At 39.5% G+C, this 14,036-nt stretch overlaps 1 protein-coding gene and 1 long non-coding RNA gene across 26 annotated transcripts in view; one reads left to right on the top strand and one right to left on the bottom strand.

Moving 5' to 3' along the window:
• ADAM22 (ADAM metallopeptidase domain 22) overlaps positions 1-14,036 on the bottom strand; it is a 266,992-nt gene that overhangs the window by 10,448 nt on the left and 242,508 nt on the right. For 20 of the 24 annotated variants that reach the window (XR_014066647.1, XR_014066645.1, XR_014066648.1 and 17 more), the window contains 2 exons: positions 13,727-13,850; positions 8,338-10,462 (listed from right to left, as the gene is read on the bottom strand). Coding sequence is in view for 17 of the 24 variants with exons in the window: in XM_081533901.1 (XP_081390027.1) it covers positions 10,442-10,462; positions 13,727-13,850 (145 nt within the window). In the remaining 7 variants the exon portion in view is untranslated. Of the gene's footprint in view, positions 1-8,337; positions 10,463-13,726; positions 13,851-14,036 lie in introns of those variants that run through there. The other 4 variants (XR_014066643.1, XR_014066641.1, XR_014066644.1 and 1 more) reach the window with 1 other exon arrangement.
• Positions 1,294-5,495, top strand: LOC145523520 (uncharacterized). 2 transcript variants are annotated; one of them, XR_014066660.1, is made up of 4 exons: positions 1,294-1,324; positions 1,412-1,534; positions 3,006-3,161; positions 4,675-5,495. It is a non-coding gene; the product is annotated as an uncharacterized LOC145523520 (long non-coding RNA). The 2 variants fall into 2 exon arrangements; XR_014066659.1 differs by lacking the exons at positions 1,294-1,324; positions 1,412-1,534 and adding an exon at positions 1,721-2,508.

Below are 14,036 nucleotides of genomic sequence, written 5' to 3'. Positions count from 1 at the left end.
ATCCTGGAGTGGGTTTGCCATGCCCTCCTCCAGGGAATCTTCCCAACCCAGGAAATGAACTTGGGTCTCCCCCATTGCAGGCAGATTCTTTACTGTCTGAGCCACCAGGGAAGCCCAAGAACACTGGAGTGGGTAGCCCATCCCTTCTCCAGGGGATCTTCCCAACCCAGTAATCAATCCGGGGTCTTCTGCATTTCAGGTGGATTCTTTACCAGCTGAGCTACCAGAGAAGCCCATAACAAATCTTATACATTATAAGATACATATTTAACTATGTAAAAAAAAATTGATAAAAGAATATATGAAAATATTAACTGTGGGGTTTTTTTTTTTTTTTGTCTAATGGGATTCTAGATGACTTCAATTCCTTTAGTGCATTGCAGTATTTTCCAGGTTTTCTATAATGCATGTACTTTGCTTTTACAATCAGAAGATGCTAATTTTTAAAACAGTGATACATCTATTTTGATACGCCATGTGTTCACACATATTAAACAATACACACAGAAGAAAGATTGGAAAGAGTATACAAAAATGTTGATGTGACTTCCCCTGGAAATCAGAATCATGAGTTCACTTTCCTTCTTCCTACTACTTTGCCAAATACTCTCTACTAGCAAGTATTGATACTACATTTATATTAATAGTAGACTTTTTTAAGTTTTAAATCATATGTTTTTAAGTAAGATCTGAATTCTAATGCTGGCTGTGCCTCTAACTAGATAGGTGGTTTGATCATTTTAGATAATCTCAGAGCCTCAATTTCCCCATTTTTGGAAACATAATACTTACCTCATGAGGTAGTTGAATTGAAGTGAATGTGAAAAAGTGTTGGCATAATAAGCATCAAAATCTTTTTTCTTAAATTTAAAGCTGTCCTGGTTTGTTCTTTTTAGCAAAAGTGTTTAACAGACAAAACAAGTTAGTCTCCCTGCCAGCAATTCATCTCTCAGTTTATAGAATTACCATTCAGATGATCAATTGTCAACAGATGAAAAATGAAAGATTTTCTAAGCATCTTTAGCCTCATCCCACTATTTTTTCAAATACCATGCTCTCTCTCTCTCTCTCTCTCTCTCTCTCTATATATATATATATATATATATATAAACACATTTAGCAAATGTCTATTAAACTCTAACTTACATATTTTTGTCATATAATCACACCCAGGCTACATCTCAGAATGTGAGTTAGCCTGCTTTATACTAATTTCATGGGGAACCTAGGTTTCATTCCAGATATACTAGTAGTCCGTGAGGTCACAAAGCCTGGCTTGAGCCTGAGCTGTCCAGAAAAGAATGGATGGAGGCCCAGGAGGCAGGTAACTCACCTTCAGAGTCCCAGCACCTGTTTCACACTCATCGGGATCCTCTGGAAATCCGGGTTTAAGGCAGTGGTCATTTCCTAGGTGACGGAGGTGGTAAGGAAGAAGGCCCTTTCTCTCCAGAGACCATGTACCAGATTTGAACCATCCTGCTTTGGTAGGTCCCGGGGTGTGCTGCATCAGTCATGGTTCTGAGTCTGCTTTTGGGTAAGAGCTAAAGTATTTTAAAACTGTCTCTCTGGAATACTCAATTCAGTTTTCATTACTGATAGAGCAAGTCTCCGTATCTCCTCCACTTCTAATTTCCTTTTGAAAGCATACAGCCTGGTCTTCAGTATGTCCCACAGAAAGTTTCCTTCCCCTTGACAAATTTGATGTATCTATTCTAGTCCTCGGAGAAGGCAGTGGCAGCCCACTCCAGTACTCTTGCCTGGAAAATCCCATGGACGGAGGAGCCTGGAAGGTTGCAGTCCATGGGGTCGCTCAGAGTCGGACACGACTGAGCGACTTCACTTTCACTTTTCACTTTCATGCATTGGAGAAGGAAATGGCAACCCACTCCAGTGTTCTTGCCTGGAGAATCCCAGGGATGGGGGAGCCTGGTGGGCTGCAGTCTATCGGGTCACACAGAGTCGGACACGACTGACGCGACTTAGCCACAGCAGCATCCTAGTCCTACAGTTAAAGCCACAGTCTTCATTACAAGTCTATCTTGTGTTGCCTTATTTCTGTTTTAAGTTGGGTTCTGTTTCACTCATTAGATCCATACATCCAGTGCACTCTCGCTGCTTTCTTCAGAGTTGTTTTTGGTCTATTTTTCTTAGAGCATCTTGTTGGAGCATAATGAAGCTGTGAGCTCAAACTTGAATACTTCACTCATATGGAGAATTGATTAAGTTTCTCAAATCACCCCAACTCAAGATTTAATATTGGAGATGAGAAATTCATCCTGGTGTGTCAAGAGATTAGTGATGATTAAGTACTTAGAGCCCTTTCTGAGCACTTCCACACCAGTGTGGCTGCAGGAGCCCTGTGCAACCCTGGCGACAGCTGGCATGGATTTGCACCACAGCAGTCACATTTCATTAATCACAGCTCTCACTCCTGTTGAGCCAAACAAGAGTCTAGACTCCACTTTAGTGTGATGTTCCGGGCGGTACCATCAGTCCATGACATGACGTGTGAGCAAAAACTTCTGCTATCTCTGAGCTAGACTTTGCTTGGCTGAGTGTATTACTGTTTCAGTGTTTATCTTAATGGATTATTATATGCCTAAAATATTTATGGACGTGAATTTGTGCAAACTCTGGAGATAGTGAAGGACAGGGAAGCCTGGTGTGCTGCAGACCACAGGGTCGCAAAGAATCAGACACAATGACTGAACAGCAACAAAAAATTTAAGTGAAAGAAACGGGGCAATATGTAGTCACCATACATTTTTTTAGTCTCATAATAAATATATAAACCCTTAGTCAATGACTTCTGGTTTTCTCACATTAAAACAGTACTCTGTAGAGTGAAATGAAAAGAAGGGAATATATGTGTATTTATAGCTGATTCATGTTGCTGTACAGCAGAAACCAACACAACATTGTAAAACAATTATCCTCCAATTAAAAACAAATTTAAAAAACAAAACAGCACTTTGACTACTTACAACTGCTTTTTCCCTCCACAGACTAGGAGCTGAAGGCAAGGAAACTGCAAGTGCCAGGGTAAAGACTGGTGGGTGAAAGGGCTGCTCAAGAGACTATGAAAAGGCTGATGGAAGAATCTTTTAGGCAGTGAATTCCTGCACCTAAGCTGAACCCATTCAGGATGCAGTCTGACACAAGTGAGCTCATTAAATAAGCATCACTGCCGGGGTTCTAGGACAGAATACAGTAAATGGATCCTTATCAGGGTGAGGGAGAAAGTGTTACTGAAATAAGGCAGGAGGATAAATAGAGAAGACTCCATCTGTCATCCAGCTGGGATAATTGTCCAACAAAGTAACCATTCAGACTCCTCTAAGGGGTGTGGTATTTCTCCCCATGCAGATGGTCTATTCAAGGACACCGTGAAACAGAAAACAAAGAACCCCCAACAGTATCCCAACAAAGCTTCTGAAAGAGAAACAGTGACTGGGAGAAAAGCAGGATTAAAGGGAGTCATCATCAAAATAACATAAATCTTTTATTGAAAGTCACTTTATTGATGTTACAATGAGAGTAACATAGAAAACCGTGGTACCTTATTAGCTTCAGAAGTGAATACTAACAAAACTGTGCCAGAAATTTGAATCTTAAGTTACAGTGACCTATAAAAACAGCAAGGTTTTATTTACCTACAGTAAAACAACTATAACTTGAACAGCCATGAAACAAATCACACTTGATCTGGAAAGCAGTTGCCATATATTTCAGTTGGTGTTTGCCAAAACCCAGTAGTAACGTTTAAAGTAGCTTAAGAACCGGAAGTGCAGAGTAGCAGAGAGAACAGAATGTTAAAATGAAGCCGAACTATATACACCTAATTATCTGATTACCGAAAGTGAAACTGTGCTGCCATTAACAATTTCCTACAAAGTGGCTTCCACTAGCTGTAGATGGGACATTATCCCTTGAAGATGACAGATGTGGAAAACACTTGTGCAGACCTACACTGGCTAACATATAACTGTTATGTTTAGGTAAAAAAGCTGTTTCTAAATGAAGTTGTATTTTTGTGATGCTAAATTGGAGGGGCAAGTCTCTTCCAAGTTAAAAAAGGAGCACATGCTTATTATTCTGAATTAACATTTGCTAAGCACTTTTGAAGTTAGTGTTAAAAAAAATTTTTTTCCATACAAAACAAAGATGTTGGGTTATTTTTTCCCATTAAAAAGACTAGCTATAGAATCACAGTTTGATTTTGTGCTGGATTAAAAAAGAAAAGTGGGGTTTCTCATCAGGCAGTGATACAAGTGTATAATTTAGCCAAGGACTCTTGTATTATCACTGAATCAGTGTATTAATTTCTATCATCACTTTCTGTATTGTGTCATCTGGTATAACTTAGCACCGCTGTGTTTAAAGATTTGGGGGCTATTTGCATTTTTAAGGGCTTGATCATCAAAACACAAAGCCACATCTGAAACTTCATAAAATGAGAAGCTAAGCCCTAAAGTAAATATCAATTGGTATTATATGCATATATATTTTCAACTTGAAAGGAAAACTCCCTTTTCTTCATAAACTCATTAGTTCTTCAAAAACTGTATTGATGGTTTTGTAAGCACATTATCTTAACATTGCTAGTCTCATTGTATGCCTTTTTGTAAAAAAAATAATAATAATAATACACTTTTTCTCTGGTTTTGATTTCAGGGATACCAAACTATGAAATGATGATGCCCTTAAGCCAAACCCCTGCAGCCTTTAAGCACCTCCAGATACCACACAGGTTCTATGAAAAATGGAACAGGGACATGCCACACCAGTCACTGGCCCATTAGGACTGGACAATGAGGAGTACACAGCCAATGCTCAGTAAAACTACAAAGCACACAGATCTGCCCTAATCACAGAATACACACCACCAGTGGCCAACCTGTGCTCTTCTGAGCTCTCCCTGAGGCTCTCCATCCTGCTCCTCCGCAGGGCTAACTGCCCCATAACCTCCCAAGGCTCGCTGTTTCTTACCTGCCCTCCAGCCTGAAACACACCCTGAGAACCAACTTCTTGGTGACGTCCCAAGTTGCACAATCCACGCCCAGAAGTCAATGCAAGGCTAAACGTGCCTCTCCCTCCCGATTCTGCGCCCCCAATGGTTCCGCGAGTGCCAGTCCAGGCAGAGGGACTTACCTCCGTGACAGTGAAGGTTCCCAGTCAGGAGAAAAGGTCTGACAGCTACTGAACGGAGAGTGACTTTGGAAGTAGAAAGGGTCTGGAAGCATCTCGCAAACCCACAGTGAGAATGCTTATGGTTTGTTAGATTCTGGATAAAATGGACAAAGCTGCTGGGCAGCTTTTTCTTCCGTTTCCGACTGTTTTCTCCTTATAAACTGAACCAGAAGATGCTCCATTTGGGGTAATCTGACAAGCTAACAAGCAGAAATATCTGATTTCTAAGATCCCACTCTATCTTTGTTTGCTCTGCCTCTGCAGGCATGCTGGAAAAGTCTCTTGGAATTAAAAGCACCTGCCCAGGGAGCATATGCTATGAGCATGCGCCAAAGGTTCCCAACAGGTGTCGCTGCTTTGATCCTCTCCCCCGCAACTCCCCACCCCAACATACAGAACCGGATAGGCTGCTGCCTGTCAGCTAATTTTCAGGAGCACATTCTCAGCACCTCACAATCTCAGAAACACGGGAAGCTGTTCGCGAAATTTCTTAGCTGTCTCATGCTGGAGGAAAGTTGCTGCCTCCAAAATTTGAATAGTCTTACCCATTCAGAAAATATCTCAGGGGAGAAAAAATTTAAAGGTTGAGCCTCCAATTAAGTCCTATTCCATAGAAATGTTTGCTTCGTATATTTTAAGCTAATAGAATAACAAATTCTTGACTCCACTTACGCATTTATCAGTTTTAAAGGAAACACAGATGGGGGGTGGGGGGGAGGAGATACTTAGGAGCATTAAAAAGTAGATATTATGCTGCAAATGGGAGTCAGACGTTTCATGTAAAATTCCTGTCAATTTACCAACTGGCACCTTTGCATTTAAAATATGCTGCCCAGGGACTTACCTGGGGACCAGTGGTTAAGACTCAGCGCTTTCAGTGAAAGGAGCACAGATTCCCCTAGTGGAGAAATAAGGTCCTACATGCCGCTTGGCACCCCCTCCCCCCACCCCCAAAATTTTTGCTGCCCATAGAACAGCGTCCTCAGTAACAGGGGGCAGTGTCCTACTAGGCTGTGGTGGGGCTAGCCTGCCTCCCTTCATTCCCTCACTGCGTTTATTCAGTGGTCCTCTTCCCATAGTCCTGGCAACATACTCAGTAAATTCCAGTAAGTTCCTTTTCCTTTAAATTTAAGTGAAATAAAATAGTCTTCTCTTTAGGTAAGGATTTATTATCATGTTGAATAACACAAGGAAATATTTAAAGCACTAAACATATATGTTTATATTGGAACTGACTCATTGGAAAAGACCCTGATACTGGAAAAGATTGAAGGCAGGAGGAGAAGGGGATGACAGAGGATGAGATGGTTGGATGGCATCACCAACTCAATGGACATGAGTTTGAGCAGGCTCCAGGAGTTGGTGATGGACAGGGAAGTCTGGCATGCTGCAGTCCATGGGGTAACAAAGAGTTGGACATGACTGAGCGACTGAACTGAACTGAACTGAACTGAAATACATATGTTAAAATAGAATTACATGACAACAGGATATGAAGAATGGCTGAGATCAATAAATGAGCAAATGATTTTGAAACACTAAAAGTGAACAAAAATAAAGTATTTCCTCTGGGTCGCAGGTAACTATAAAAAGTAAATGAGAAAATATTAAAAGGTAAAGGAGCCACAAGAGATTTGAGACAATGGACAGGATTAAATTATGCAAATCTTCAAGGGGATCAACAGAAAAAAGAAATGTAAGACTGGGAATTCAAACATAGTCTTTCTGTGGAAGTGCACACAATACCTGATTTTATCTTTTCAGCAACTTCTTTTAGAAACCCTATCAATCTTACACTCAGAAATCTATGCTAGATTGACTTTATGTAGTTACACAATTTGGAAAGCCTTTTCAAAGCAAGGGGGCAGGGCAGGGGGCAGGAGAGAGAAACTGTAGTATCACTTAATAAAGCACCTATATATCGGGCTGAAAAATAGCTTTGACATTTTAACCTTACATTTACTTTATTAGTCAACTTTTTTTTTTTAAAGGAAAAGCACTGTATTTCTTTAAAAAAAAAAAAAATACAGCAACCACAGACGAGCCCTCCTGATGCTGCAATGTTTGAGCAGTTTATCCCTTTCCACAGATTACTTGTGGCCTGCGGGCCACTTTCTAGCTGGAAGACTCCAGAGGAGTATGCCACTTCCTCCCTATAGAGTGGCTGGACAGACAGCCAGTTCATTTGACTAGTCAGTTCCTTCAGGGCTCCGTGATACCACACCACTCTTAGTGGAGAACCATGTGTTGCTTTAAATCAGAGCATATTACACTATAATGACTATGGATAGATGGAACATTTCAGGCTGCAGAGTTGTCCAATCTGAAGTCTTATCTATGCACAAAACTGTAGAAAGAGAGGGAAAAGGCATACAATGGGACACAAAGGCCAAAAAGTTGCTTTTCTCTGCTTTTCATAATGGTCCTATAGTTGACTGAGGGGTATAGACATTAGTTTCATGATGCAAACTGCTATGTGGCCTCAAAGTTCCTCTCCAAAATAGATACTAAAAAAAAAGAATAATAATGCTGTGCTTATGTTTACTGCTCTGGCTCCATTCTCCTTGTCTCAGTGGGTGAACAGTCATAGATATTTAGATTCAATACATCTAGAACGCCAACCATGAGTACACATATAGGGAATTCTCACTACTCACCACTGAAATTATATATGTGTCAAAGAATGCTGCAAATGGCTGTAAGGATGTTTATACATTCCTAGATTGAGTAGAATCTAGAATAAAACATTAAAAGTACTATAAAATCATAGTCTCTCTGCAAATGAAACACTTTTCATTCAGTTCCATATGAAGGTTATTATCGAGGAAGATGACTATAAACTGTATACCTCTAGAGCAACCATGTCTTCCAAAGGCACAAATAATGATTTTCACTTGAAATAATAATCTTCATGTAAAAATAATTGAGAAGATGAGGAAAGAGAGAGAAAGGTAAAGGGGATTCATTGACTACATGGCTAATCATTTGTGGATTCTTTCAAATGAGGGATGTGTAACCATAACTAGGAAGCATATTTACATGAGGTACCTTACATTCAAATCTATAAACTCTTTTATAGTCAAAATAAAACTTCTACCATTAGCTTTTATACACTCAGTACCAGAAAACATTCAGTGCACATTAAAGTGATCTTGGTCAAAAGCCACTTTATTTGCTACATCTTTAAATCTGTCTGCCCTCCTGTCCTTGGCTTGAGCCATGTGGCAACATCACCCAACACCCACTCAAACTTCAGTCTGATGGATTATTTTATTGTGGTCTTGACAATCACATCCCTTCCTGTCATGAAAAATGCTGCTTATACAGTATTATTTGGGATAATTAAATTGCTTTTCAAATGTTTTCAAAGACTTTCAAAACAGAGGTCCATTATAGAAGACATAAACAGATAAAGTAGAAAATGCTGCCTTCTAATGGGGCCCTTCAGTTTGGGACTCCAAGATGATTATACTTAGAGATGAAACGGGTTTTGTTCTCTCATTACTGGGAGAGATCAAACTTAAAGGATATTTCTGAAATCTTGTCTGCAGATTCCATTCCTCTCAAGAAAAAGGAGAGAAAATAGGGAAATGCAGAAGTACTCTTCCCACTGAAGCATTTGATTGATCCTGTCCATTTTTGAGCTCACTAGGTTAGCCTCTGGAGAGAAGTTTTCTTTAAGAATGACAGAGCCGCATGATGATAGCTATGGAACTTTGGTTTTAAAGGGGGGGATTTAACATAGATTTCTCACTTTTTCTATGGATTAAAAAAAATAGAGAGTTCAGGACATCAGATTCTTCCCCATGCCAGCTGTTTGGGTAACTTCACAGTCGCTCACTTTTGTGGTTTTAGGTTTCTTTGAACCCTCTGTGGCCTGTTGAGGCTTCCCAGCCCACCTGGTAGAACCTTCCATATCTTATTTACAAATCAGTGCAGAATGACTTGCTGGGACTCACATCCCACTGATGATAAATACCCTTAATAAACTGTGTAAAAGTTGTTCTCATTAAAACAAGTCATTCACGTCACAGATAAGGGTGGCTAAAAAGTTTTTCTAAAGAACCAAAGTTGAGGCCACAGAGGGTTGGAGTACTGGCAAGGTGGGAGTTACTAATGCATCAGCAGCCATAGTCTCCCGTGTCTTTGGTGCACTTGTTTGATCTCAGCAGGACACACTGCTGTGGGGCTCACAGGCCCCCTGGGGTGAGACTAGCAGATGTGCTCTGGTACCGAAAAAGAACAGCTGCTGAGGCAGGCACTGTAGCCCCCAGAAAGAAGATGGACAGGCTGGAGGATCCCCAGAGGCCAGCCAACAGGCAGCAGAGCGCCTGGAGGCAGGAAGCAAGCTGTGGAGGCCCTAAGTTTGGTTGGACATTTTGTTTTCTTGTTCAATAAAACTACCTCCAGACTGTGCACACTTTAAAAGGCTAGCATATGGTTTGGACAAACATCAATTAAGGGGAGACACACATACAGCCCTGATCACGATATTTACAACATCGTCTGATTATAATCTTTAAAGAACAGCTGATGGATGACAATGACGTGATTGTGACTGATTGTTTTTAGGCATTTGGCAAAATACACTTGTGTGTAACAGCTGCTTTTTTTTAAATTTTAAAATGTTTACATATGTACAATTGTCCTTGTATGCTGATATAAATATGAAAAGTAAAAAAGAAAAAAAAATACATGTTTACAGTTAGCATATGGGATATTGGCCTCTCAAGCTGTAAAGTCCTGCAGAAGAAATCCTATATGCCTTAGCCCTGCATGCTAGTTTCTATTATGGGATGTTGTTTCCTTAAATGTAGAAAACAATAAACAGAAGCTTCATGCACATAGCATTACTGACTGTCTACAATGAGGATGTGCTTCAGAATGTCAAGTTCTGAATTCACTATTGTCCCTTAGTAACTTGCTACATTTGGGTCATGTGAGTTAATTTTAGTGATATTTCTACATATATCTGTCATGCGGATTATCCATTAACATACCAGTACCTTTGTTGTTCCATGTTATAGTGTAACATTTCAGTAGTCCTTTTCATGGTTCAGTTAAATCCTAAGCCAATGACAAAAAGAAAATGGTATCCAGATGTGAAGCTTGGCTTCCTCTCCTCTGTGGCTTCTCAGAGATGTTTCCGAATTGTCTGAAGAGCAGATAGATTTGCAGTGATTCCGTGAGGCTGGGTTTGTATAAAAGTTGAAGTAAACAGTTTCGATGTATCACATGTAAACAGCTGATCTTAAATGGATGTCTCCCATAGCTGCATAACAGAGAAAAGCAAAACTTCACATTGTGAAAGCAAGAAACAGATGCATTCTGAGCCACAATGATGAAAGAGGTTCGTTCAGTGATTCCATCTGTGCTGATGTGATGGTGGATGTGAAGTCTTATCAATAAACATAAAATAAACAATCTAGTTTTTAGCTCTCTCTTTCCTCTAAGCCTGAATCTCAACTTTTTAAACAATGGCCCCCTTTTAATACAAAAAAAACCCTCACAGCCTCATTTAAGATTACTTGAAATTGTGAATAAATTAAATATGGTATCTCAAAAGGAATAATTTAAAATATGATTTTTTAAAACTACATGCACCTTTGTTTTCCCCATGATTCTGATACAGTCATCTAGAACAGTAGTTCTCAACCCTGCTGTACATTTCATTGATCTGGGGACGTTTTGAAAATTCCACAGCCTAAACAGCACACCAGATCAACTAAATCAAAATCGCTCTGGGTGAAACTCAGGCATCGGCATATTTTTAAAAGTCTTTCAGACAATTTTGTACAGTCAAAGCTGAGAACTATTGGCCTTATGAAAGTATGAGCCCATTAGTACCTCCACTGCCCACTTAAAAATCACTGCCCTAGGCCTGTGGTCAGCTATACACGCTCCAAATCCATTGCTATCCCCTAAACAATAGCCGCTCTCAGGAGCTGACAGTAGAACAATCCATCCAGGGCAGGATGTCAGTTCCCTAATTCCCTCATCTCTTCCCTCTCCTGGCCTCTGCCACCATTTCTTTACAGCAGCCCTATTCATATCTAACTTCTAAAATGTTCAGTAATTGCCTTAATGGACTGAAAACAAGCTTGACATGATCAAAGAGAAGTGCCATTCAGTTCACCAGAGAAGGAAGACCAATTTTATAAAAAGAAAAATGATATCAAGCTGATAAAATATGTTTCCAGGCAATATGATCTGGGTATAATTATTATGGATGTGAATAAAGAAAGCTAAGACCAGAGTGATATAGGTTGCATCAAATTTCCATCCAAATTCCATTCTCACAGGAGATCTGGGGCATATCATAGTAGGATACCTAATGGGTTTCTGAGTGGGGGAGAAGGAGAAACAGCTAAGGGAGTAAGTGGGCGTTTCTCTATAGATTTTCTTAATGTGTTCTCTTGACTCTTCATGGAAATATTCTGTTATCTGTTTTAGGTCTGCTTTATATGTCCTTTTCATTAAAAAAAAAAAAAAAAAAAAGACACCAAATCTCCCAACTGTGAGGATCTCTGCTATGGATGACACCTGTTGATGGAGACAAGTTAAAACGAATGGTTAACCAGGAGGTCTGCAGGGCATCTGAGGGACAGAAGATCTCGATTGATGCCCAGATGATGGTGCAAAGTAGAAAACAGTTCAGACTTCAGCTTCAGTGAGCGCAGTTTCTTCATAAATGGTTAAAAAGATTAAATATTAAGTTACAGCTCACATAAAGAAGAGAAGAGCAAAGGAATGACACTGGGAAAACCTGAAGGCCACGATTAACCCAGTGAGGAAAGAGGAGCAAAGAATTGCCAAGCCATCGCTTTTAGGAATAGGCATGACCTTGGCCGTATCTGGATGGCTGTAACAGAGGGGTTGCTGACAGACAGATCTGCTTGTTACATTGTCCACAGCCCATGAAGACATCCCAGAGATAGGGGTTGCCTATACTGGAGGGATCTGCTACATGATCATGTGACCATTCCACAGTGGATGGAACCAAGCAGACCTTTCACAAAATGTCCCCAAGGCTACAGTCTTCACAGCCACCCCATTCAGCCTAGAGAGAAGGCCATGGGCCAGCCATTTATGATGAAGGGGGATGTCATTTCCATGGGCTCTCATATGGGAACATCCCCCAAAACCCACACCCTAGCATGACAACAGGTGAGTGAATGTCCCTAACTAGATAGAATAAACAACGATGTAGACAGTTTATCAGGGAGAAAATATGGGGTGTTCTACTTCAACGATTCCCTGAGGAGGGAAGGAATGACATCACCTAAGGTTTCATTACCACATACTTATGTCACCAATAACTGGATGCCTACTCACAACTTTTTTTTTTTTTTTAGGGACAGAAAGCTGAGTGATGAGAATCTGAGTTATCTTTTTTCTTCCCATCTTTTACCATTTCCCATATTAACATATGTAGGTAATTTTTTGTATGGTTAGTAAAACACCACTGATGGTTTTTAAAGTCTTTTTGATTATAGTGATCTAATCACTTCTTAACAAGTTATGTTTTCTTACTGATTCTGAGTTGATCAAGTTAAAATTCAAATGATCCATATTTACCTTGAATCCTGTAATTTAAGTTCAGAATCTAAGAGGTTCTGAAATATCTTTCAAAACCAAAAAGCCTAAGAACCTGGGACCCATTAGCAGATAAATCTGTCAGGCTTTTAAAGCTTCATTTTAATTTTTTGCAAAATTATTTCTGAGCAGATCAAAGTTACAACATAACTAACCACAACAGAGCCTGTACATCAATAAAGGTAATTATTCTTTCGTTATTTCTTTCACTTAGTCTCTGAGGGCTGGTCTGCCTCTTTAAACTCAACTATATCTCACATTTTGCACAATGGAGGTGTTCTTGGGAATGTTGTGAGACTAAGAGGACTTAGTATTTATACGAAACTTCTGGTGAATCATATTTTTATAAAAATAGTAAACTCCAAATATGTTTTTTAATTTTTTAAATAAAAATTTGCTAAATTTCACTATATTCTTTGTTATACTCTTAATCTTACAGATTTTCAAGGCTCCTTTCCTTGCATCTAAATTCCACCCCCATTCTCAAGACACTGATCTGATTTCCTGTTATAGGTTCCTAGTCCTTAAATCCTATTGGGTGTTATTTGCCAGTGAGAAGTCTGAGTAAGCAAACTGTGCGTAGAAATAAGGTTGGTTTACTTAATCTCTAGAAATTTCCAGGTATATGAAAAAACTGATAAAACAAAATACAGTCTCTATTTTATCTATTTCAGATTGTAAAATATTAACTTTGATGAATAACAAAAGATATAAATAAAAAGAAGTGAATGATTAATACATGCCCAATACTTCTAAATTCATCAGTAATTAAACAAATTTGGACCCAAAAGCCCCAAGAACCATCTATTTTTTCAAACTCAATTGTTTTCATGTTCTTACAAAAAAAAGGAAAATGGCTCTCTCTTTTAAAATATCGACTCACAAATAAATGATAATGACTGAGGATGTTAATACATGAATGGAAGAAGCTCTCACATACCCTGGCACTTTGTCGGTTCACTTTCTTCTCCTCATCAGGAAGGGGAGGCATTGGATAAGGGTATTTTCTGCTGGAAGCAATAGACCCAGTTGATGAAGAAGGAGACTTGGCAGGAGACAAAGTCCTGAGACGTTGAGAACACATGAGATACATATTATGTAACTGCCTAAAATCTTTTCAAATTCTAAAAAGTGGGTTCAGAAAGAACCCTCTGATTTCTACTTTCATAGGCCACTACTGCAAAGGTTTAACTACTGGGACATACTCTGTCACTCACAACACTGGAATGCTAGCTAGTGTTTATCTTCCT

Source organism: Giraffa tippelskirchi, chromosome 10, assembly GCF_054371585.1.
Source record: "Giraffa tippelskirchi isolate mGirTip1 chromosome 10, T2T-mGirTip1v1.2.pri, whole genome shotgun sequence".
NCBI lineage: Eukaryota > Metazoa > Chordata > Mammalia > Artiodactyla > Giraffidae > Giraffa > Giraffa tippelskirchi.
The sequence above is the reverse complement of the archived record's forward strand: the minus strand, read 5'-3'. Positions and strand labels throughout refer to the sequence as shown.